Consider the following 26,000-nt stretch of genomic DNA (forward strand, 5'->3'; position numbering starts at 1 on the left):
GATTGGGCCGCGAAGATTTCGAACGATTGTTTTTGGGTCGCGCCAAAAAGTATTTACGGACCCCTGGTCTAGCCTGTACAATGCGACAACATTAACTCGGTTCAGGAAAATATAAAAAGTGGAGCAAAATCAAATGTCCTCTTACAACGTTTTCGTCACATAATCCTGTGCTTTTCTGTATTAAAAAAATAGAGAAATAAGAAAAATTGGTAGACCTTTTGTTCTTTTTTCATTATTGTTGTTTAGTGGTGAATGAAGTTTTGTATTTGAGTTCATCAAATGTGTGCTGATGTTATCTCAAAGTTGTTGCTAAGGTACTTTAAACGTGTGCTATTAACCTCCCTCTAATTAACTGCAACTTTTTAATGGATTGTAGTGCAATCTTCACCATTGAGATTTTCTTCCCTCAATGCTGAAACAAGTTTGAATTTCCAATAGGCTATGATGGGGTAGCGTTACAAACCTGCCTTCTGCAATTGAGCTGAATTATTGTTTTCCGACTACATTTGTGCTGCCTCTTTTTATGTACTGCCGTATGTCTTTTTTTTTTGTAGTTTTTGTTTCGCGTATAAACAATCTTGTCTGATTCAAATAAATAGTAGGCTATAGCCTACCGGTAATAACTTGTATAGGCCATCTCCACACTATTTTACTGCTGATTGTTTTAGCCTGGCGTTGGTCATCTACTGAATTAGGCAAGCATGAGTGCATGACGCTTTTAAGTTGTATAGTAGACTAAAACTGACAAGTTTACCTTATTCATTGGAGACTAACACTTTGTTTTCAATTTTTGAATACTTCTCAATTTATTTCAATCTGCGAGGTCAACGCGGTAAGAAAACAGTCAGTTTTACAAAATATTAATCAGAAACACTTGCGGTGGCAATGAAGACAAATGTCAATATTAGGCTATCAACAATTTACAAACAAAATCATGAATAAAACATAATGGAAAATCGAATAAGGAACAGTAAATAGTAATAAATCAAGGCTACTTCCCTTTTAAAATCGAAGTCGAATAACGGTTTTACAAACCGCAGTTTCTATAAAGTAGAAAAAAAACTTTCGCAGATGTTATTGGACAAATGGAACGCAGGAGAGTCACAAAGAGTACAAAGTGCCTTCGAATTCGATATGTAGGCCTAGTCTATGTCTTTGCGCCATATTCTTGATTTACCAAGCAGCATATTCAGCTTTAAAAGTGGCTAAAACAAACCCCGGGATTAAACCTAATGTTTATAGACTGTTCAAAATCTCATAAGAGACGAGTATGGTTTGCCAAAGCTTTCCATGCGGTTTATCAGCGAAGCGTGATATCAAATCATAGTTCACCACTCACTGCAAGGTGAATTTCTTGTTTATAAAACTTAGGTCTAACACGATTGTTCAAACCTTTAGGCTACCTATCTGCTTTGAAATTTTCAGAATTTGTCATAGGCATTCTATTCGGTATTTTGAAATTGTAAGTCGTAACAATGCAATGTTTTAAACGCAGCCCACAAAGAAACGTTAGTCTACCCCCTGCTTTATGCTGTGGACTACATTTCGCCGATAAACAACAAGCCTTGACATGTGTATGAATATGATTGTGTAGGCTAATCATTGGCTATTGATATATAAGCTATAGTAAAGTGCAGTGGCACGTAATGCGTATTTAAAAGAACAAATAACTCAAGTGCCTGTGAACATAGGCCTATTTCTTGCGTCTATTCTAGACAAAGATGAAAGTTGCATGTTCTTGAAAACAATATTTTGGCAAGAAATCAGCTTTCAAAATTTCTTTCTATAAATATTGCAAAGAACGCAAACACCTGAGATATGCTTGATAACAAGTTAGTTACGCAAAATTTGTCGTTTGTGTTGATTCGGTGCTCATTACGCTTTGTCTTTTTGCAACGCTCAAGTGCATATCCGTGGCAGGTCTGATGCTGCTGGTACTGAAGCTTCGGCGTTTGACGCCTTTCCGGGAGTATCTTGTGACAATTCTGTCAACGCTTTTCATTCTTCTCGCCCCATTAAGTTGTCCTGGATGGGCGTTTGATGATGAGGATTCTTTTCTCGATTTTGAACTTTCTCTTTTGACAATCTTTGAAGATCGTTTCTTTTCGTTGTTGTTGGAAGATGTTGATGGCTTCCGTTGAGTTTTCTCATCTCCATCGGAAAATTCGCTCCCTACACTTTCCTTCTTTGTGATGGTCTGGCGACATGGAGACGGTGTACCTGGGATTTGAATCAGTCCCAATGTGGACATGTCTTCGTCATCTTTCGGAACAATGCGGATAGTAGAAGATTTTCTATCTGATTCTTCAGTTTCGTCGACGTACAGCATCGGCTGGCGATTCTGCAAACCAGTTTCAACGTCAAAATAAATAAATAATGCAATTGTAGCCTACGCAGTCGGCCTAGGCATAAAGGAGATTTTTTTGCAAATTGACCGCTAATTCATAACATGGCTACCTAAAGATACGGCCTGATTTGTCACATTTTGAAGAAATTTCCAGGTTTTGCTAACTTTTGGCGAATGTTTAAATAAATTTTTCTAAAAATTATATTTTTACGCTTTCTTTACTGTTTTCCCCAGATGGCACAATAGGTTTTAACATCCTCAGATGTTGAAAAACAAAGAAAAATTTATTTTGAAGATTTTAGTCAAACTGTTAATTTTTCAATAACAGTCTGATTCAGCGTTTTTCAACTTACTTTTTCTCTTTTGCTACTGCTTCCCCAAGGCAACAAAAAGCTTTTATATCATTAGAAGACAGCAAAAAGTAAAAAAAAATCTCAGGAAATGTCGGTCAAGCACTAGCAGTAGCTGTAATCAAAATCTGGAAAATGTGACAAATCAGGCCGCATCTCCAGGTGGCCATGGGTCATAGCCTATTTCAATTAATTTAAACACGCTTTTTGATAAGAAAAAATATTGAAACCCCAAGCAGGCCCGGATTCAGGGGGGGCAGAGGGTGCAGGTGCCCTGGCCCCCCGACTTTTGAAGGGCCCCCCTACGTGGAAAAAATGTGATTTTGTGTTATTTTTTTTTCTTTCAGCCTTTAAAGTTTCTGCAAAATGCTGTGCAGTGCTGGATTAATGCTACTGTAGACGTAGAGGTGTTTTTTCGCGCAAAAAACTTTTTTGCACGGGGGCCCCCGGATCTAAAAGTGCCCCGGCCCCCCCATCAGCTAAATCCGGCCTTGACCCCAAGTGGGCTATTGCGTAATTTTGATATGGTCAGTTGATTAGCTAACAGTGGGTCTCACAATTTTACAAGCAACAGCACTTCAACTAAAAGTAGCCTGAACGTAGCCTGCGTTACATTGGGTCAAACTTCCATAACAAAATTGCTTATAGCCTAAAGGATGTTTAGATTTATCCTTCAAACAAGCTTTTCATGATTGTTCAAGCAAGCCAATTTTCATAATCCATTAATCTATCGTTTCTATACAAAACACTGATAAAAAGTAAGGTACTTTTATCACTGTGTTTGCTTAACACCAATTAATTTTTCTTCATCATGCAAGTTTCTACGTAATGTAAGCTAATATTTAGCCTATATAATATTCGACATGAACAAAAGTTAAGTTATTCTGACATGATTGTTTTTCTTACGCTAGCCATGGACGATTTTCTTGATCCGAAGCTTGCAACAGTTTCATTCTTTGTTTTGCTCATGTTCCGGTGATTTAAGTCATGGCTCTTACCAGTTACCACGCCAATCCAATGACGCCTGATTTCTTTTTGTTTGATGCAAAACAAGAACATCAAAAGAACTCCCTGAATAATAAAATGGTTTGTTTTGTTATTTTGCACATGAAAAAGCATGAAGTGATGTTTTTATTTCAATTTGCTTTTGTTTTAGACCAGTGGTTCTCAAACTTGTTCTTCAGCCAGGGACCTTTTAAGACTAGAAACCGTAGCCTACATCCTACATCTGTACAGTTTACGATGTAAGCCTACATCTGTATGTTATAGGCTACAAGCAACAGCAAGCGAAAATTTGAGTCTAAATCCCGAGTGCGAGCCTGTGTAAGTGGCTGTCTCTACCTGCAAGTATGCGAACATGCCAGGATAGAGCTTCGAAAGAAGCTTTCTCAGCACGAGAATAAAAATGAAAAAGGGTCTTCGCTACACTGTTTCAAGGGTAGTGAAAGGTGGACCCCTTCTACCCTGGGACTGGCAAACAAAAGGTTCACAAGACGACGGAGAAGAAAAATCAAATAGGAACCCTCGATTGGTAACTTAAAAACAAAAAAATCCCTATTTAGTTTATTTGCGAGTGGTAGGCTATAAGGTGATTTGGTAATATGTAGCCTACGCTTTAAACTCGGTGACCAACCTATGTCCACGCATTTCTTGGCATCACTGTGGCAATGACTCGTTAGTTTTCGATTAGCCTAATACTCAGATGAATTTCTTCGACACTTCCCGTAGTGACACGATAGTAATGCTTTAACTAGGATGGCTGGACGTGTTGGACTGCTGAAGCTTTTTGCAATGTATTTGTAAAACTATTTAGATGGAGCCATGAGCACTAGGCTACAGGATTCTTTTGTCAGAGTAACGTCTGGCTTCGCTCTCAAAGACGAATAATAAAAATGCAACTCACAAACACCTACATACCAGCGCAACAGAACCAATGGCGAAACATATGACTCCGACCCAGTTTGAAGCGTCATCAGAGACTCCTTCTCGTACAGCAGGCACGATGACAGTGCTTAGCAGTACTAAACATAGGAATACACAATAATAAGCTAAAATTCAATATCAAAGCATCGGCATCAAGGGGAAAAAACATTTGAATTTGTTACCCAACAAATAGATGATGTCTAGAATCTAATTAACAACATCAACCGTAGAAAACTACAAAATTGCAAACACATTACGAGAAGAAACTCATTAAAAAGTGAAACGTGGACTGGGATGATGCAAGAAAAACAAACAAATAAACGATAAAAATGAAATATTTTGACAACATCAAGCAAATTACTAGCCTTGAAAAACATACCGGTAAAAAACACATATAAAAGACAGAACAAAACGCAGGGGGTTTATGAGGGCTGATCAAGTCTCTGTTGCAAAACAAGTAGCAGCATGTGTTACTCACCTAAAGCCATAAAAAGGGTGATAATTGACAGTTTTGTGAGGTGACCTTTGACCCGCTGGTTGTTTCTTTGCTCTCTCTCAGTAGGAGCATTTTTCATAATGCCATGAATCACATAGATACATATGCCAATGATTGGAATGCAAACGACAGCGAACGGGGCAATGAGGCTTATGTACAAATAGTTGTTTGCCACAAAACACCTGGAAATAAAACCTATTAGCCTGCACATCAATAAACTTGTAGCTTTCTGCTTTTTGTATTTCAGTCAACTTGCGGTGGGATATATCAATTCTCAGAAAAGCCAGCTCGTTTATACCATCTGCTTATAAATGTGGCATGATGGTGAAAATGTGAACTGATAGAGTTAGGTTAATAACGTGGCTGCAACATTGTCACTGCGTTTTTTTTATGCTTGTCAATGCATACTGTTTTTTGTTTTGTTTTTCAGTATGTCAACAACTTTAGGCCTATGTTATATTTGTGATACCACTAATGGCATCAAAATGTAACCAAGAAAGTCGAAAGAACGTCAGTAGAATGTTGCATAGATTTGGTCTGGCAAAGTTAAGTTACATTGACGCTGCGTGACTGCATCTCAAACAGATCATTTTTACATTGGTTTAACGTCTGCAGACGTTGTAAAAACGGTTGATATGCTGTTTGGCTATTACTACCAAGATACTCGAGTTCCAACGTAGCAAAGAAATGGATTCTTATCAGGAATATGGGCTACCACACTTACAACCAACGTGGCAAATTAACGCCAGTCGGGCTGAATTTCAATATTCAATAAATGGCAAAGTAAACAATAAAACATAGCCGAAAATTCTTGGCTCACCACTTTCGTTCCGTTAGCGAGTTATTTTTTAGCACATAGTTGAACCAACTGTACGATAAACAAACAACTGACCTTTCACTAAAGTAGATGTGGTCATGGTTGTAAATATCATCTTTTGAAAACGCCACCGAAATTGCTATCACAGCAGAGAGAAAAGATATTCCGTACGATGGAACGGAGGCTTTCAGGAAGAAGTGGTTGATGTGACCACCCAACGGTCGTTGAAACATAACCAGCAGCAGGAACCAATAACAGGCGATCCAAAACCAGGCACACAGAACAGCAAAGTGGCAAAGAAATGCTCCTACAACACATTTTGCAGTCAGATCAGTTTCTTTTTATTTCTGACCATCACGGCAAAACAATACATGCGAAACATAGCAAAAGTCTAAAGCAGATGTGCATAAAGTAAGCCCACGGTGACAACAACTGTGGCCCCCATCTAGGCTCTGCAATATATTATACAATCGTAAAATTTAAGCCGAATTTAAAGGACAAAAATGAGTGAAAAATTGAATGTGGCGCGCCGAGACTCGCGAGAAGCAAACTGCCTCCAAATCCAAACCAAAATAAAGTAGAATCTACAAAACAAAACGCTTAGGTGCCCTTGAGACTGAAATATGATAGGCCTGATCAGTTAATAATTTGGCACGATTGCAACACTTTGCATTGTTGTAAAAATGTTCCACCTAAAGTTCACATGGAACGCTAGCCCAGTCCACTTTTTGGAGGAAGGTGTATTATAAATTAGACTAATTTCTTTTTACTAGTCGTGTTTAATTGTTCAGAATTCTGCTGGATATTATCTCTGAAGGTTGAATCTGAGCAACAGGTCTATCAAAGTTGTAGTTTTGCAAGTGTAAGTGTACATTAATTACCTGAAGTCTAAATATTCTACACACAGTAAGAACCTGTATTTTATATAAAGCTTAACCTGGCAGTTGGGAAAAGTTTTTAAAAAGTTAGAAAAATGCTGTGCTTTAAACGTGCTTTCATACACACAATTTTGTAAAAGTCTGCATGTTACGCGCCATGCCACTGCAAACTTTGGATGTGGCCTTATGAAACACAATTCGTTCTACAAGCTGACATAATCAAATTATTTTATCATTTTCAGAACACAAAATGTTTCCTTGCCCGGCCCGCATGTAGGCTATTTTAATACTAGTGCGTTTCATAAATTTATTGCTTTTGAAAAGCAATCAAATCAATTGCCATACAATTTAATTATCTATCAGGGGTTTACAAAAGACAAATCGTGCAATGATCAAAGTAAGCTAAGATATGTATTCTGATGTTCACAAAGCACGACGCTTAGTATGGGTTCTTAAAATAGCCTTCATCTTATATTGCTTCGAATACGTCTGTTAGCATCGGGCTTAATTGGTGAATAATTGGAATACGAAATTAATCAGTCCTCAATATGGGACGTTTTATAGCTAATCAGTTTTAATCATTAATTTGGTGGTTATTTTTGAATGGTGAAAAATTGACTTCAGATTTAGCAGTTGCAAAACAACTTTGCGAAAAATGTATAGAAGAAAATGAACGCAAAATCCATGCATAAGCTGCAAATGAATGACCAAACTTTTGTTTGGTGATTTCAGAAGACATGGTTAGCTATCAAAAACTGACCTTTTAATATTGATTTAACATCTGTAGGTATTAAATCAATGCAAAAAGGGCGGGCTTCTGATTTTGTTTGCTGAGTAACTTACCAAAATCAGGTCTATATACCAAGATGTTTCAAAAACGCAAAAACCGTAAGTGTATGTGTGTGACAAAGTGCCCAATGCCGTATAGTAGCAATAGGCAACCAAACAACGATGATTATTATGTGTGCTGGTACTACAAACAACAACGAAAAAGCTATTATCGTTATAATTAATGTCATGTTGTTTCGAGAAAAAAACAAACAGACTGCAAGCATAGGCTAAACGTGATCAGACTAACAAGCAAGATTCATACGTTTATGGCTCTAATTTCCGGTTATGAGATGGCTTAAGTAAAAAGTTTTTCTACCAAGGGTTCACGAAGCCGCAGGGATTCACAAGAAGATTTCCAAACGTACGTGATGTGGACCATGACCAATGCGTTTCTCCGCCTAATATCATTTCTGGATTGAGAAAGTTATTTGCGACAAATAGCCTTTACACTAAAGTTCTGTACAGTATATCTACAAATGTTGTAAAGTGCAGGTTGTGCTCGTGGTCCTTACGTGTAAAGTCATTGAACTTTCAAGTCATACGTTAAGACCCTTTGCATCACCATTTTTACAGAGTTAGTCAATCAATAATCACTTCACTTTGATGTCAGCTCATTGGGTGTTCGCGATGAGTGTTTTATAACTTGGGGGTACTCAACATGAAAAAAGTTGATAACCCCTGCCGTAAGCGATGACGAATCCTCAGTCAAAGCTGTCATTAAGAATTTCAAGGCAGTGAATACAAGAATTAGAAGTAGGCTAATCTAAAAAGGAAATTCTTCTGTTTTAAATCGTCACTGCATATTAACAATCACATAAACTTGCCATTTTGAATAACCTACGTGCATAACCGTGTGACAAACGTATTTTTAAAACGCGCGTACTGTCCTATCGTATTTTTCTGTTACCTTTTTTGTATTCTAAAATCTAAATGACAAAATCATCATCACTGTAGGGTGGCAATTGACTTGTAGACCGTATGGATGTTTCGTTGTCTCCCTATCAGCTTGGGAACTTTGTGCAACTTCGCTTGTATCCGGTGCGACATGTGCTGTTTATATTTCTCCCAAAGAAGGTATTGATTAATGGACTGTATTAGGCTACTATTTTTATTTCAGTTCAGTTTGTTTTATTTCTTTCATCACAGACCATCAACAATATACCTGACTTTTATCATCAACAATAACCTGCATGTCAACATAGCAGAGGCCTAGAAAAAAGTAAGCTAGATCAGGACTTTTCAAACTTTTATATTGTATTACTCCATTTCAGAAATCATTTTCTATGCGGCCCCTTGGCTTCTATGCGGCCCCTTGGTTTCTATGCGGCCCCTATGCAGTTTACCATGTAAACTATCCATTCCTGGGCTAGGCGATGATTTCTGAATATCAACCTTTTCATTTGGCGCTGCTGCAAAGTTTGCTATGCTAAACCTGTAGCAGCACGCTGACAAATAAAAAAAAATCTGGTCCCAGTTAAAACAGTAGCCTACACCCTACTGTACACTGATGAAAGATGGTTGTTTGTTTTACATACCTGCGATGCATAATTCATGGTTGCTTTGATGAGAGTGATCGTATTGTCTGTGTTGGTTGCTTATAGTGTAAGATATGAAATAAACCAGCAATGAAATGCAAAGGTTGACAATAATTATGTGAGTTCTCTTCACTCGAAACTTCCTGCAAAGCAAAAAATCATAACATCCAATAAAAACAGTTTTAAAAATAAACTTCAATTAAACTTAATAAAAAATATTGAGCGTGACGACAAAATTATTACTTTTATAAAAGGGTAAACTGGTTTTTCATATCTCGAAATTGTAATTTTCTCAAATAGCAAAATTATGAAAGAAAAGTATAATATTGGTCTATCCCGTGCTTCGTGCAATGTGCAAACTATGCCAGCTTGACCTGCACATGATCGTATCAAAAACTATTGCTTGTCGTTACTACGACCTTTAACCCTAACAAATCTTTATAATATGACGTTTAGGAAGTTGGTCAGAAGTTTCTTGATGACCGCCTCCGCTAGGTCTGCACTGCTTTGTGCAAAAGTGCACACATTGCTAAAGCACGACGCAACCAAAGGTACAATTGAAGAGCGTATAACAGTAGCTTTGAAAGTACGGTACATAGTCACAAAGCGTCAGTTTGGACAATCAGCTTTCAAATATTCAGATTTCCGATTGCTATCCCATGACAGTATGACACGTTTCTTTTGAAAAGCATGCGGAGAGCAAATGTGGACTTTCACTTTGGTACTACTTTCAAAAATAAAAATATGCAAGGAATGAATGTAGTTTTTTTATCACAACCTTCTTCATAACTTTCCAATTCTTAATCGCCTAATATGTAAGTTTGGTGCTTTTAAAACTGCTCTTCGTTTGTTAATTCACGTAGGCCTATTTCATTTGTGCTGGTTTGAAGAGCCAAATAATGTTGTGGTATCTTTTTCAACATTAGTGAGTCAAATATTTTACGTTGGCTTAAGTTTTTGTCATATAAACATTTTTTTGTGTAAAGTAAAAACAGGTTAAATTCAGTTCTTGTTATTGAAACGTTTCTGTCTATATAGGCAAAAAGTTATAAACTGACCTGTAGCCGACGTAGGAGAACAAGGTTAATAGAATGCCAGTGATTGCGATTGCTGCAGTGACAAAGGTTATTATGCAAAATATCGCTGATAAGGAGTCTTTATCTGGATAATAATTAAATATCATAATTAAAGCATTTAAATAAACAATGGCTCGATTTAAAACCAAAAGAGGCAACACTTTACCAATTCACGTACCGTAGCCTAAGTGGCTTTTAATTTAGCTAAGTAGCCCCTCATATTTTGCTTACATCGAATCCTAAATTGAGCAAAAAGTTGAAGTTTTTTATTTCTATTTGGCAATGCAGCCTACTAAACTTGTCGGCTAGAAAGCTGAGTTGACAGAGGCCTGATACGAATTTCGAAAAGACGTCGATATGACATCACTCAATGACATGCGACTGTGTCTTTGGCAAGACAGCTAAATGCATAGCTAATAGTGAACACGAAGTTTGGCTTCCTTCCTTGCCACTTAATCTAAATCTTTAACTAGCGAGCAAAAGGCTGGACACGCTAAAAAAGGTGGATATGAAAATACAACAGCGGTTTTCAGTCCAGAACAGATCTTTACCCTTTTCATACAAATAAACTTTTGTCTAATTTAACATTTCAAGTGTTGCATGTAGACTACTACAGATATTCAAGAAAGTTAAAAACTCTTATAAGCCAACTTTAAAAAGGTTCTTTATCGTTTTACAAATTTTTAAATATTGATTTAAATATATTCCCGGTACCGCCGCCTTCTTTGTGGACGTCACTATCATTTCCTGAATGTTCTTCTCCATCGGCTCCATTGTAACTGCCATTGAGTGGAGAGATATGCATGATGTTTTCTACTGTAACACATATGACAACAGTTTTAATGAAAATCTATCAATCCCTGAAATCTATAGGCAGCTTTTACATTTTATGGTCAAGCTAGTATGCAAGGACACGAAGGTTGAAGTAAATATAGGCTATAGCTTGCAAAGTATGTGCAATGAACCCAATGCTTAAAAGCATAATAACATTATTAACAATAAACCTCATTATCAAAAAAAATTAAACCTCAATTGTTTTTAAAATACAAAACATAGTAGTTTGACTGGATAAAAACCAGTAGCTTTTAAATAGCTCACCCATAGTTGACATAAAATTCTTCTTTTGTCTTAATTTGATCGAAATTGAACGAAAATCACACTAATGATATGCTAAGAAACAATCTATCATTAAAAGGTGCATCTACTTCTAATATAGCTTACACACTACTGTATCAACTATTAATAGGGTTTCTTCTGCAAGAAAAAATGTAAATGGTCGATGTAATATGTGAAACTTAATTTGTGATAGTCTACTTTACCAAAACATGAAAGAACATTATTAAATATACGTTCGCAAGCTGCTACACAATTGCATGTTGGGTGAGCTGTTTCACCACTTTCACCACAATGCATCAGCATTATTTGCAACAAAGTTTCTTGACAAGTAAAAGTAGAATTCATTTAAATACTTGTTTTTAAATTTTGTAAGAGTGACAATTTGGTAGTAGGCTACGCATTAGGTTCTCAGAAACGCTTTTCATTTTTCTTGATGATTATCCACTTTCAGGTCCTGATGTTTTGTATAATCGTGAGATGTAAAGCAAAAAATAGGCATTTCTGTACGTATGTAAATTGTAGATTATGTAGAAGCCTCTGTGGTTAAAACTTTTAAAGTTGGAAGGAAACATAAAGGTTGAATTAAAGGCTAAACTAAGTCTATGTTTAATTCAAAAATTTAAACACAAGAAAATGCGGACCTGACATTAGTTTGTAGTGTGTTTCATTCCTACTAAGTTGAGCATAATCAAGCGTGCAACAGACATGGCGAAGATGACGAAGCAATAAATTAATTTCCTATGCAAGTAAACACTAATAACTGGATCATTTCTTTCTTTGTATTTTCAAACAACTTACGTCGTTTTATATTGAGTTGCGTAGCGTGCCATTTGACAGCGGGGAGGCAGAAGCACAACTCTTTAATCCAGTGGTTTTTAAACTTTTTGAGACACGCCTCCCTTTTACAGTTTTAACAAAATTCGCGCCCCACCTTGTTTCGAAATCAAAAAACATTAAGCAGAACAGCAATTCGTTTCCAGGTAAGTTGCATTAATGCGAAGGATGTAACTGTTTTTTGGATACTAAATAATACTTAATTCGAAGATTAGTAGCGGAAAATGCACATCTCAGATCGTCTTCACCGTCAAGTTTGTGTCCAGATTTTGTCTATGTTCATGAGAATAGAAAAAAAACATTTCCGCACAAGTAAGTGTATGAAAATGAAAGAAGTGTGCGTATAGCCACAGCATCCACACTCTTGTAAATGTCTGTACATGTTTCACCCAGAACTCAGTTAGTGGCATTGCTTCAAAGTCTTTCCTTTCAGTATAATTTTGTGTTAGCTCCAAGAATTCCTCTTGTAAATTGTCTGTGAGGTTTCTTCTCCCGAGCTATCATGTGAACAATTCCGAAAGATGCTTCTACAACTTCCGCCGACGACAATTGCAGGAAGCACTTGCTACTTGCAATCTTGATTTTTTTCAAAGAGTCTTTCTTGCATTGGAAAAAAGGTAAAGGTTTATTTTGATGGTCAACGTGTTTTTTTTTTCAAGATGACGCTGCGAAGGAATTGGTCTCAAAGCGTGGTTGCTCAGATTTTGAATACATATGACGCATTGTGGTACAACTTGGTCATTTACTTATTAACTATGGCATCTATAAAGTCAAAATTCAGATAATCTTCGTCATACTTTCTCTTTTTTTCACTCATTTTATGTCAATAGAGTCGATTAATTAAAGATAAACCTAATTAAATCAAGGTTAAAAAAAAGTTTACGCACGGTAGGCTACAGTTGTAGAGTTCGGAATACTGCTGCACTTCTAGCCTCTGTCACTTGTTGGTCAGTCGTTGCCATTATTATTACAATTAGAGCTCGAGGCTGCTGTGCCAGAAAAGCGTTGTGTTACGATAGTTAAGGTGTCGCAGAAACAATTAACAACGTCTAAATACTCTAAAACATCACAAAGAATGCGAGATGTAACAACAGGCTCTATAAACAGTAAACACTGGTACTGTTGTAACACAAAGTTTCATCTTTAACAATCAACTGTCCAGCGTAGTTATGAAGACAAGTTTAGTCATAATTTATGCAGAGTTTTTCAATGTCTTGCGCCTCCATTGTGAGCCTCACACGCCCCCCAGTTTAAGAACCACTGCTTTAATCTGACATGAAAACTTAAAATTAGGCAATTTTTGGTATGTGACATTGCAAATTTTGCCCATTATCCAAAAAATGCATATTGTTAAACCTCCCCATTGCCACCTTTCTAGTCATTTGCAAGTTCAGAAACTATGCGTTCACTGGACCCTTATTTTTGGTGCCCACTTTGATATTAAGTTGAAATCAGTTGTGATGGTATTCTAAAGTAAATACACATAATTTCTCTTCACTCATACGTGTAGCCTACAGACATGAAATCACTGGACAGCTGATCCGATCAAGTGATGTGTACGATCAGTCATTTGCCCATATGAATGGCTGTCTACTACTAAAGAGTGATTAGGCTTCAATGTTGGTGTTTCACGGTTTCACGCATGCAGCCTCAAATTACGGTGCGTAATATGGCAGCTTTTGCAAAGCATAATGAATTAGTTAAAAGATGTAAGTCTACTATTATGCAGCGCATTAAAAGCTCAGTGCTCTATCACTCTCTCCCTGAACTCACAAACACATGCAAAAGAAAAATACTTTCGTGCAGCTATTCGGGTCGTCGCTAGTTCATACATATTGCTGCTTTTCAAGTCTGCGTAAGACACTGTCTGATGATTGTAGTAAACATGGTTTTGCACAAAAACAACACTGTCTTGTCACCATGTCATTTAGTGATTCACAAGTCAATTCAGTCTTCAAGAGATCAGGATAGGAGAAGCGTGCAATGACTAGCCTGGCAGACTTTCAAACCTGCAGTTGCACCATTATTAAAACAAAAGAGTAGAGAGAACGAACCTTAAGCTTCAGAATGCAAACTAAACGTTACCTGTAACTCCTGTAAGCCTACTCGTAGCCACTTACTGGAAGCACAATCACTTAACACCAAAAAAAAAAACTTTGAACAATTGATTTTTTGAGCTGATAAACAGCTCATTCTCTACGCCTAATGCTGTTTCACAACACATACCAATTAACTTTTAAAGAAACCTTGTTTTACAACCTAATTAAAACTTGCTTCAACGCTTTGTAACATCTGTATCGGCTAAAATCGTTTGCAAACTGGTAAGTCTGGTCTCGTTTTGATGCTGATAACCTTTTCCTGACATAAAACTGCTTCCGATTTTGCAGAGCTTTTGTGACTTCTTTGATCTGCTTATGAATGTCACGTGGACGCATGACGCAATTATGCGTAGGCTAAACATCTCACTAGAAACCAAGGTTGCAATGAGTCTTCGGGAGATCGCCTTCCCGTTTCACCTCATTTGCGATGCTAACATTGCAGTAGCCTACAAAATGAATTCTTGTTTTAAAAAAACGATTGGTTTTTAAATCTGTTTCCAAGATTAAAGCTGTTTCAACGATTCTACTTTTACTCATGGCAAAATTGAACAGACAAAAACGAGAACGAAAACAGTGCATGTTTCATTCACACTGGGAATATCCTACAATGTTGTATTCGGTTAGTAAAATGAGTCTAAGATGTGCTATTTTTTGTGAGACGTTTTTATAAACTCTCCTTCTATACAACTTCGCATGACTGGTGCACGGCCTACTAGAACACGACCAAATATGTTGCTATTTGGAAAAAATTCCAAGAGTCTTAATTGTTACAATCATAGCCATGACAAACCTGACATTTTTCCACTTACAGAAGTATGTAAAATAAGCAATATTTCTATCTAGACATATTTTTGGCTTGTTTTGCTGGAGATTAAGTATATATGTTAAGCACAATTTATGCAATAATAATGTAAAATATATGTAAGACTTTTCAACTGCATCCTGGAGGTAGTCTTATCATACAGTCATTAGGTTTTTTGTACAAGATCTTTCGCCAACAGCCATATTTTACTTGCAAAATTAAACTTGCAGAAAAACAAAACAAACTAAAATTTAAATTAACACATCCAATGAACAGCTTACAACATAGAATCCACACAAAATCCTTGATATTTATAATAGAACATGCAATTGCACCAAAAGCGACACACCAAACGATACTATCTCCATGTGGAAAGTCTTATATATTACATTATTATTGTGTAAACTGTGCTCAATGCACATACCTAATCTCCAGTTAAACAAGCCAAAAATATGTCTAGGTGCAAATATTGCTTATTTTACTTACTTCTGAAAATGGGAAGATGACAGGTTTGTCATCGCTATGATTGTAACAATTCAGACTCTTAGAAATTTCCTCAAATAGCAACATATTTGGCCGTGTTCTAGTAGGTCATGACTGGTGTGATTTAGAATGGGTCTTAAAGGAAACGTTATGTGAGTGCAACCGGCCCTCGTCTAGACTAACTTAGGCCTACTACGTGTCGGAGTATGAAAGGATGGAAATAGATTTTGTTGTTAAAACTCTACAACCCTAATGAACAGTAGGACACTGCTCCAATGTATTTCATTCTCATGCCCGTTTTCTATTTAAAATTTGTCATTTTTTTTCTGCGTAGGGGTAATCGGTGTTTTTCAACCACCAGTTTAGCTGAGCATTGAACTACATGATTGGAAACCAAATGTCTTTTATACTCCGTAGGCCTACTGATACTCCATGACAACTTAGATGAAGTGACGAACTGGCCTTTCATTTTTAAATTTAGTTTTTGTGAAAGGCTTCTGTGGAATTGACTCAGAACGTGCTTCGTAGTTGCATAATGCATTTATTTTTCTAGACTTCTGTCTGTCATGTTTAGCAGGTATTGCTTCCACTTTGATGGTCAGAAATACACACAAACGGAACTGAATAACAATAATGATAAAACAATAATAGGCTAAAGTGAAAAAACATTAGGCTAACCATTAAGAACAATCAACCCGATGGCTAACTAAAAATATAATTGCCAGGGAAATATAAATTAACATCTGTTGAGGAAGAAACTTTTGACATAGCGATTAACTGATGTCACGACTCTTTCTAACTTTATAGTCTACGTTTGAAGTAGCCTATTTTGCCCAAATCAATGTAAAATTTAAGATAGGCTACTTTGTGACTTCCATAAAATTTTAACATGACAGAAAGAGGATACTTTGTCGACTTTGTATAGGCCTACCCTAGTTGTAGCAAATATCAGTAGGTCTTAGTTACTCCGATTGCCCAAAGACCCTTTTTCTCTCTTATTTATAAAACTCAAAATAACTTCCTACACTTTTTCAACCTTGTTGTGCATCAAAAGGCAATCTATAACTACCTATTTCTTTAAAACTACCTCTTTTACTTTTATAGCCTAGCAACCTTAACCAATTCTCTTGTTTTCCTAACCTTAAAATCTTTGCTTGAATTGATCAAAGATTTCGTGATCCTGTTAAGTTCAGCCACGATATGTAAAATTCTTTTGAAAGTAAGTTAGTCCTGAAATTCTAATTTGTTTGCTTGATGTAATGATTCGACATTTGGTCGCAATAAAAGCATTCTTAAAAATGATAACTTCCAACTTCTGCAAACGTGGTTGAATAGCTAAGACGACAAACATTTGTCAACATGCCAAACTATTTTTAATGCTGAATCATGCGGCGTGAACAGCTGACGTCAATATGAATATATAATTAGAAAGTTTCAAATAAAAAGGGAATGTTTTTATATTTAATCAGCATGAAACAGAAAATAGTTTATCGTTAAATTTTTTAAGTTCATGAAAAATAAATATTTGAAACTTAACTTTACTTTTAGACGAAACCTTGTCATTCTAACTTCTACATAAATCTATTTTTTCAATTAAATGATTTTGGTCAAATATAATGTGAGAATCATAAACGAAACGACGATGTATTGGGCCACAAAATACGCAAAACGCGTCCAAAGCATGTTAAAATTTGTCAAATATTTCTAACTCCTTCCAATACTATTTTCATTTTCGTATCTCAACTTCTTTGTTGTTATTTTGGTTGGAATTTTTACTGTTTTGAAGCTCTGGTGCTCTGCCAAATTTGTAGTTTCTCTGCTAGCAAGCATATCTCAGTGAATCTTAACCGCTGCCCACTTGGTTGTCAGACACAAGCTGATAGCCAACCTGACCCGAGACAATTTCATCTACACTGTAAACTCCTTAATACAGTATAGGCTTATTGTATTACAAGGTCGAGATGTTACAGGTAACCAATTCACTTTCGCTACATTCTGACAACACTTTTGTTATTAAAAAGCTCTTGACATTGACAAGGAAAACTTTTAGAATGGCAAAACAGCGCTGGATTGATATTTTCAAACTTTCCAAAACGATGCGTTGATGAGCTTGCTAGAAATAGGGTTTCATGAAGTTTATAGATGTTTTGATTAAACTACTTTAGTAAATTTATGAACAGCATTGTAGTGTAGTATTGCAAGTGCTGTAGCTAAATTTTGTTTGCTTTACTTTAACTTTTGACTAACGTCTTATCGGAAAGTAACGTTAATTTCAGTGTTCTCTCGCCCTTTTGAAATGTCAAAGAAATGCAAATGTTTACTCATGATGTCTTATATGTCATTTATTATGTCTGTGCTATTTCCATTTCATAAAGATCCCAATTAGCAAAGTTGCCTTTTTCCTCTTTTCAGCATCTATCAACGTTGAAAAAAAATAAAAATACAATTCCGTTTGAATAGGATAAGTTGAAATGTTACACGTTGCCCAGCCATCAATCCTTCGTTTATTACATTGATTCAAAGTCTGCAGACGTTGAAACCATGTAAAAACCGAATGATTTGCTTGCGTGGGTCAACCCAGGGTTGCGGAAGCAGACTACAGTTGATGGATTTTCTTTGACGCAAAAGCAAGAAACATTAACTTTTTAAAACAAAGACAGTTCAATGAGTTTAACGAGTGCATTACAAATTGCTAACTTTGGTTGATTGGTTATGAAAGTGTAACTCACAAAACACTGCCAAACTACTGCGGTGTATGCGATATCACAACAAAAAATTGTTTTCATGAAAGACACAAATCCAAGTCCCTAGCCCCGCAATTGTAGGATTCCAAGCCCCCCAGGGCACCAACTAAAGTTGTTGCGTTTTAGGCCACAACTTTCACATTGTTTATTTTCTTTTATAAATTTTCAATCTGTTGGACCTCCAACATTTTTTTTAGATCCGCTAGCGCTACTACACAAAGCAGAAAGTAACTATGGCAAAATCGTTTAACCTCGAGATCAGCAATTGTAGTGTGTAAAGAAGGGCTAAAGTTTGCTTTCTTAGGTCAACTGGAAGTTTTTAAAGATTTTGAACATCCACTAAAAGCAGGGATATTCTAAATGTTTATTAATAAAAGATTAAAAAATCCAAAACAACTTTCAGCGGTTTACTCCAGAAAGTGCCAATGAACTGCTTTCGCAGTGTATTCACACTACCACTTGCAAAGGATAATAATCAGTCACATGCCCAAAAAGTTTAGCTTTTTCCTTTTGCACATTTCAATACTAATAATTTTCCGAAGTTTAACACTGTCATGTATTTTATTGTTTCATATCATTCATTGGCAAACAGCTGTTTCGGTGATAATGAGAGAAAAGGGCTACGCCACTTCCTAAGCGGAATGTATAATTCAGCTTTTCCAGCCACATTAGAAGGGTCATGTACTCATATCTATTCGATGAATTTTTGACAAATTTTTGTTTATTTGACATGTTCTTACAAGCTTGCTTTTAACAAAACACCTTGAATTGTTTGAACCGTGTGGTCTTCCCTATTTAGGATAAGGTCGGATTTATTATTTTAGCAGTAGCTGTAATGTCATCTCATTGTGTCGTCTAAAAACTGTAATATACTCCAGCGAAACTTATAGGCCTACTACATTCAAAATTATAGTCTGTACTAGGCTACCGTTAGTCCGTTACCACTATTTCTCTATCGCCAGGCGTCATGCCAGGTACAGTTGAAACTGTCTCTTTGGTTTAACTGCTGTTTCAGTGGGTTTTGTTTGATTTCAACTCTTTCAGCTCTTACGTAATGTCCTGATGTGTCAGTCTTTTGATTTGAACGTTGTAAGCTGAATTTTATCCCACGTAAAACCCACCGCTTTTAGATCTGTTACCAATACTGAATGTGTTTTGACTTTTTCGTTTTGCCACCACTTGTTTTGCATCATAATTTTTTAAATTTCACATTTATTGTAAAATTCAGACAAACCCAAGGAAATTACCAGTAATATTTAAGAAAACTACCGTTTACTGTCCTGTAAGCGGAGAAAACTCAATGTTGAGAAAAAAAGTTTTCTACGCTTACAGGACAGTAAACGGTAGTATTCTTAAATATTACCTTTATTGTACGTTCTGAAAATAAAAATGCGTATTTTGTTGGTGCTCATTACGTTATTAAAGCTATAAAAACAATTAAACATCTTCTAATTCGACTCTAATCTACCGGATGGATATTGATTGCAGTTACAGTAACATTGTAAATAACTAACCCTGATAACATCTCAACTTTTGAACATTCAAAGTCTGATGTAGCTTACAATCAGGTTAAGTTATAACTGTCACTGGTCTTATCGTTTTCTGCTTGTAACAACCATTCATGCAAATGTTATCAATATGTAATCTCTAACAAAAGTCTCATGGGCCGATTGTGCAATATGCAGTAGGTTAAGTGTTTCTACGAAAAGTTTCATTCGCGTATGACGCCTGCGAGTTTGTGCTTGCATGCCAAAGAGTTTGTGGCAGACATACGTTTCATAGTCAATCAAGTGTCGCTGCACGATTCAATCGTTGAGTAAGATTGCAGGTTGCAGTGTTTATGGTACCAACTGTAGGCTACAGCAATGGCGTACAGTGACTATTTTTTCGGTGTTTACATTTTTTAGAAAGCTTCCAATACATTGCTTTCCAAAACAAGTTGTCTTCTCAACAAATGCGATGTAGCAATATGCATTATCTCATTTCAATTATCTATTATCAATATCTCATTAATCAATCGAACTAGTCCCAAATAATTTCTGATTACACTATATTGACCTTTAGCAGTATTTAATAAAACATGAAATCATATTGAAAACACAAGGACTTGCAACTTTACCAAAATAATAGCTTGACTAGATATTATTTGCTAACATCTGCTTTATACATTAACTTTTCAGAAAGTTTAAACTTTTAAAGTTCCTTTTCAATATGAAACAGTTTTAGCTCGTCAAAATCATTAAAAAAAGTCCCGTAAGAACTCTATCACAGAAATACAGCTGTGAAATACGGTAGGCCTAGTCTGTAGAGAAATAGCCCTACAAAAGATCTAGTTTTCCACAACGGGGCCTTTTTGAGTACGGTAGTTAAAAATATTTCATTTAAAAATTGCCTTTGTCGCCTAACTTTATCTGTTTTATTTTTTGTTGGTATAATAATGACATCTTTTTGACTGGGCTGCGGGCACAAAACGTACAAGCAACTAAATAATCTTTTGCGTTGATACGCAATCTACAAAAGCTGAACTGTGTTAGTCATTGATATTATTGAATAGGTGGTTCTTCAACTGTAAAACACATTCCAATTTGTATTACTTGAAACCACTTGTTTATTCACTAAAACGGAGATAAACATAATAGCTATCGTTGCAACAGACGTTTGGTCACAATATATTTACCCTTTACGTTGCTGATGGCATCGGAACATCTTTGAAACACCAAGAATAAAACCAACAACAACAAAAAGAAATTGTAGCTACATCCTCATATACTGTTGTAGTCTAGTAGGCCACAGCAGAATTTTGAGCTTAACTTTTAAGGCTAGGCACTTCCAATTATTTATAAAGATACGGAATAAAACTCAGCACTTAACTCTTTATGGTAACATAAATGCTGCAATGATTTGAAAAAGTACCTAGTAGTAGACCTACGTTGAACGGCAACCGCTGACTTTCAAAAAAAAAATTCTAAATGTGAGTCTTGTTTGAAGCATCTGAAAAATTCTTTTAAACTTGTGGTAGTCCTTAATGAGTGTTTTATCAATCTTCTATATACTGTAAGTCTGTAGCTTTCTTTTATAAACTTCAATACCTCTTCTCTTCGAAACTTGTAATCTCAATTTAATAACTCTTTTAAACATCCGTTTAAAGTTTGGAAGAGATCTGTCCCCAAGTGGAACAGCCGTTTAGCCAAGGAAGTGCGACTTAGCCATTAGCTGCAGACACCGCGTCAGCTTCAGCAACATGATGTAATCGATTTCATTGCTGGTGTTAGATCATGTCATCATGTCGTAACGGCTTGCTACGGAAGTTATAGCTTCATGGCTTAGACATTACCTGTCACCAAAAGAATTTAATGTCCATTAATAGACCGCACAGCACTAAACATATGCAACCTTAATAGCTTTTACAACATCAAGTTGTTTTTATATGATGTTGGTTTATTCTTTTGTAAACAAGAAGTTACAAAATACTAAAAAAAGAACTAATCAAAACTTTTTACTGTAAAACTGATACAGTAGCTTGTGATAAGTAATTTAATCCACATTCTGTTTATAACAACAGGCTACCAGCACAGCGAAGGATAAGTTCAATTTTTGTACTTGTTGCATCGTTTTCTATTGTTATCATTATCATATTATGCCCTTTTATAAATCTTAGAAATGATTGCTTTTTGCTTTTTACTCTTACTACTCTTTGATCGTGAGTTTTTTCGGATAAGGCTTTTGTTTTTTAACTAAGGTTTCGGCCGTTTCGACGTATATTTTAATGAAACACCTGCAGACCATAACATTAACATAGACGCGTTTTGGTTCCTGTTCGATGGTACATTTCATTTGCATACGTCTTACGCGCTTTAAAGACGTAGTTACTGTAGATTAACCATCTGACTGATTATGGTAAATACCAAGCAATAAAGTAATTCTGTAGTACCGAGGCAATGATAAAAGACTTCAGTGCAGAAAAAAATTAATTATTTTACTGCATAGTGATTTTGAGCAGATAAGAAGCAATCATAAACTTCGTTTAAAGTCCAATTGAACTTTTAAAACAAACATACACTTTCAATAAGTTTATTAATCAATTGACCCCTGTGAACGCTGCAGCGGTTCGCAACACACTGAAGGTTATGCGTGTAGCCGACATGCATGGATCAGCCCTTTTCTCTTCATTTTACTGATAAAATTACGTCACATCCGTGATAAACACGTCATTTCCTGTAATTTAGTCAACCTTATTCAAAATCGCAGAGAGGTCGAAATTGATGACAAGTGGAACACATGGAAATTCGCAAACAAATGACGCTTGCATGTCATATGGTTGGTTAGGTACATCAAAATGATGCAATTGATTTCATTGCCGGTGTTGAACCTTGTCTAAACTGATTGCCACGGAAGTTGTAGCTTACCACTGCGTGACCACGGCATGAATGAACTGAACACATGGTCGAGCATAATAATCCATTACGATATACTGTATATAAAAGAAGCTCTAATGTTTAAAAAAAAGGCTAAGCAACATTAAACATAATATGCAGCACCGGATTTTGCAGCCTTCTGTCGCTTTTAGAGTGACACATTAGTTTATTTTTGCTTGAATAAGTAACAGGCTAAAACAAATAAAAAAAAATTTCAGGCCAACTTGGTGTTTTAAATGTAAATAACACTTCAGTTGATGTAACAATTTTAGGCTTTAATTTTTATGTTCTTCATTCTACATTTTTTGCTTTTGTGCAAACCCATGCATTGCACAAACAATCAATGTTTACCTATTGTCAAAAAGAAGTCATATTTCTTATTTATTCATGAACTTAGAATTGCAGAAATTGATCTGATGTGTGCCCGAAAGGTGTGAGCACTGATATTACATGCAGTACGTTCGAAACGGCTTCCATTCGACGCATGAGAACACGGCTGTGTAGCCTATTGGCAAGACTCTAAGAGAAATGCTTGAAAAACTGGCTTTCTAACCTTCCCATTTAGGCTACTTAATCTCAGTCTTCATCCACCGACCGTTTGCCTGGACACCACAAAACAACTGACAGAAAAGTCTTTGTAATAAGATAACATCTACCACAGTACACACAACAAATTAGCATAAACTGAAGCTTTCTGAAGAAATGGAGAAATCACTTTATCACTTTGTCGCAAAGACTACTCGTCTCTGAGTATGCTCCCACGACCCACGATGCTATCAGTAATTATTATTGAACATCAAACTAAAGATGGAAGCAATCAAGCAATAAGAATTTTATTATACAATTGCTGTCACAGTATCGTTAGTATACTACAACTTCTTCCATTCAAGCTTTCCTATCTAAGTAGCATTATTTCTAAGTTCAAATACACGTTAATGTAGAAAAAAAGAAGAAGCGTAAATCATCGCTACCGGTAGTAATTTTGTCTTGCTATCAATGTCACTCGTTGCACTTGTCGGCCGTCGGGCCTATCACTGTCAACTAATCACAAAGTCAAGCTAAAACACGTTATCCTTATTTTGATGTGGCTAAAACGGACGCTCTGACGACAAACACTGTGGAAGAAGTGCGAGACCCAATGGGGCAGTTATGCTCTCTCTATTGGTACAATATAACCAAGGGTATTATAAAAATTCAACTACTAACGTATGACATCAACTGTCCTGTCACGACTTACTTTAAAGCTTTAAAAATTCACTAAATTTCTTGAAAGCAAACAAGTTTGAAAAGACTCAGAAAACTTCTATAAAAATGAATTTTCTGCCCCAGATCAGCCACCCTTGTTACAACATTGAAGCGGTGGCTTATGACCAAGGACCAAACGCCACATATTTTACTGGCATCGGTTGCTGAGAGCATAGGTAACAAAACTTTATTTTTATTTAAAAAATGGAAATGATATTACTGTAGGCTGTAGCTGATTTGCCTTGACGTAAAACAATATACATCTCATGATGGTCAGCTTTCAGTGCCTAGTTTTAATTTAAGGCATGTATTGAATTTTTATCGTATCCAGGCTAGTGACCTGTGGTTAAGATTTAGATTATTACTTAGGCCTACTCTTGGACGGAAACGACAAGTAGCTAAGCTAATCTTTGTGTCTACTTTCAACTGTATCAAAGCAGTGCCGGTCTTTGGGGTGTGCAAACCGTGCGATCGCACAGCGCCCGAAATTTACTCCGAAAATGCAGTAATTTTTGTCATTTCCAATGGAAAAATTCAACAAAAGAATTAGCAACAAGAAAACATAGAGACACAACCTATTTCGTACCCTAAACATTTCGTACCCTGAAAAGATCGAGAGAAAAAACAACAGAGCCAAAGTCGCTGATCGGAGTTGCCGCAAACAATTCAAAATTTCTCTCGATCTTTTCAGGGGACGAAATAGGTTGAAATTCGATTTTGTTGACAGCGGACAGCACCATTTTACAGTAATATTCATACCCAAACTTGTGTTGAACATGCTCTCAGAATGCCCCAAATTCAAAGTAATTGTTAAAAAATTTCTGGGGAAGGTCTCCCCAGACCCCCCGCCGCTGGGTGTCGCCTTTGGCGAACACACCATCAGGCAACGCCCGCCGACCGTCAAACCACCCCCTCCCCTTTCAAAATACCTAGCTACGCTATTGAATTGGATCATGGTCATTGGGGCCCGCAAAGCATATTCCGCACAGGGCCCGAAATACCCCAAGACCGGCACTGATCAAAGCATTCAATAGATTGAGTTTCGCTTTTAGCAGCATGACCGTTGCTTACTTCGCAAATCGCAATATAGATATAAACGACATGTTTTAGCCTGATGCTGCGAGTTCGCTAAGGTAGTAGCGGTTTGCACTAGCTTTCAGAACACAGTTCTCTGATGTCTAGTCAACTATTCATTTGTGAAGTATACCAAAGTATCTTGTCAAAAACACAGCCGCATACTCTCTATAAGTGTCTTACCAGCGCCTTTTCGATTGTCAGTTCAGTTTTCCACTGGAGTGCCGCGATGAACTTACGTCATAATAACAAATAAATAGCCTAACAAACTCGATCAAATTATTTTTAGGCTTTTATTGCGTTCTTCCTTTGCTTAATATGGGCATGTAGCATTGTAGCTATCAAGAAACTTGGCTATAAACCAACACAACTTATCCTGCAGTTTATGAAAACCATTGGTTGGTGTTAAGTTTAGACATTACCGAAATGCATGAAACGACTTAAGCTGTAGAAACGAAGGGCAACAGTGATCTATACTTTGGCATGCTGCGAAGACTGCAACGTGATGCTGTCACCCTGCGCTAAAATGTCGATCTCTCAAATGACAAGCGTTAAAGACTTAAAGTAATATGCAAATGAAAAAAGGTTGCCTTGAAATTTTATCACAGTGTGTCACGATCTGAAACGCTTGGTTATTAGCAGTCAAAGCAACAGTCAGATACCATCCTTATGAACCCAAAACAAAATTAAAGAAGACTCCAAAGATGACTTACATTATTTTCCTGTACGTTGTACACAATACTTAGACTGCATTCCGTGTCCGCTAGTAACCATAGAACCACTAGCGTACGCAGGGGGGCCATTGGGCCATGCCCCCCCCCCCGTTAAAAATGTTTTAGTAATTAACGACGTAGATTAAGCCATTTAATATGTTTTGGATTGCACTGTCAAAGCAATTAACAATGTTGTTTTATAGACTAAGCCAGGGCTCACCA

At 36.5% G+C, this 26,000-nt stretch overlaps 1 protein-coding gene across 1 annotated transcript; it reads right to left on the reverse strand.

The window, feature by feature from the left end:
* Positions 1 to 798: 798 nt before the first annotated feature.
* On the reverse strand, positions 799 to 11,487 carry LOC145769384 (uncharacterized). Its single transcript, XM_082581001.1, has 9 exons — positions 11,352 to 11,487; positions 10,968 to 11,069; positions 10,236 to 10,338; positions 9,178 to 9,320; positions 6,009 to 6,240; positions 5,099 to 5,298; positions 4,615 to 4,718; positions 3,604 to 3,768; positions 799 to 2,341 (listed from the first exon to the last, which is right to left on the reverse strand). The coding sequence occupies exons 1-9, from the start codon at positions 11,362 to 11,364 to the stop codon at positions 1,838 to 1,840; spliced, it is 1,566 nt and encodes a 521-aa protein (XP_082437127.1). The 5' UTR covers positions 11,365 to 11,487; the 3' UTR covers positions 799 to 1,837.
* Positions 11,488 to 26,000: the final 14,513 nt, after the last annotated feature.

Source organism: Aplidium turbinatum, chromosome 4, assembly GCF_918807975.1.
Source record: "Aplidium turbinatum chromosome 4, kaAplTurb1.1, whole genome shotgun sequence".
Lineage (NCBI taxonomy): Eukaryota > Metazoa > Chordata > Ascidiacea > Aplousobranchia > Polyclinidae > Aplidium > Aplidium turbinatum.

Coding starts and splice junctions, on each gene's coding strand:
- LOC145769384 (XM_082581001.1), bottom strand. Junction 6,241..9,177: donor CCATGAATTATGCATCGCAG/GTATGTAAAACA, acceptor AATGTGTTGTAG/GAGCATTTCTTTGCCACTTT. Junction 2,342..3,603: donor GAAAATCGTCCATGGCTAGC/GTAAGAAAAACA, acceptor ACTGGTTTGCAG/AATCGCCAGCCGATGCTGTA.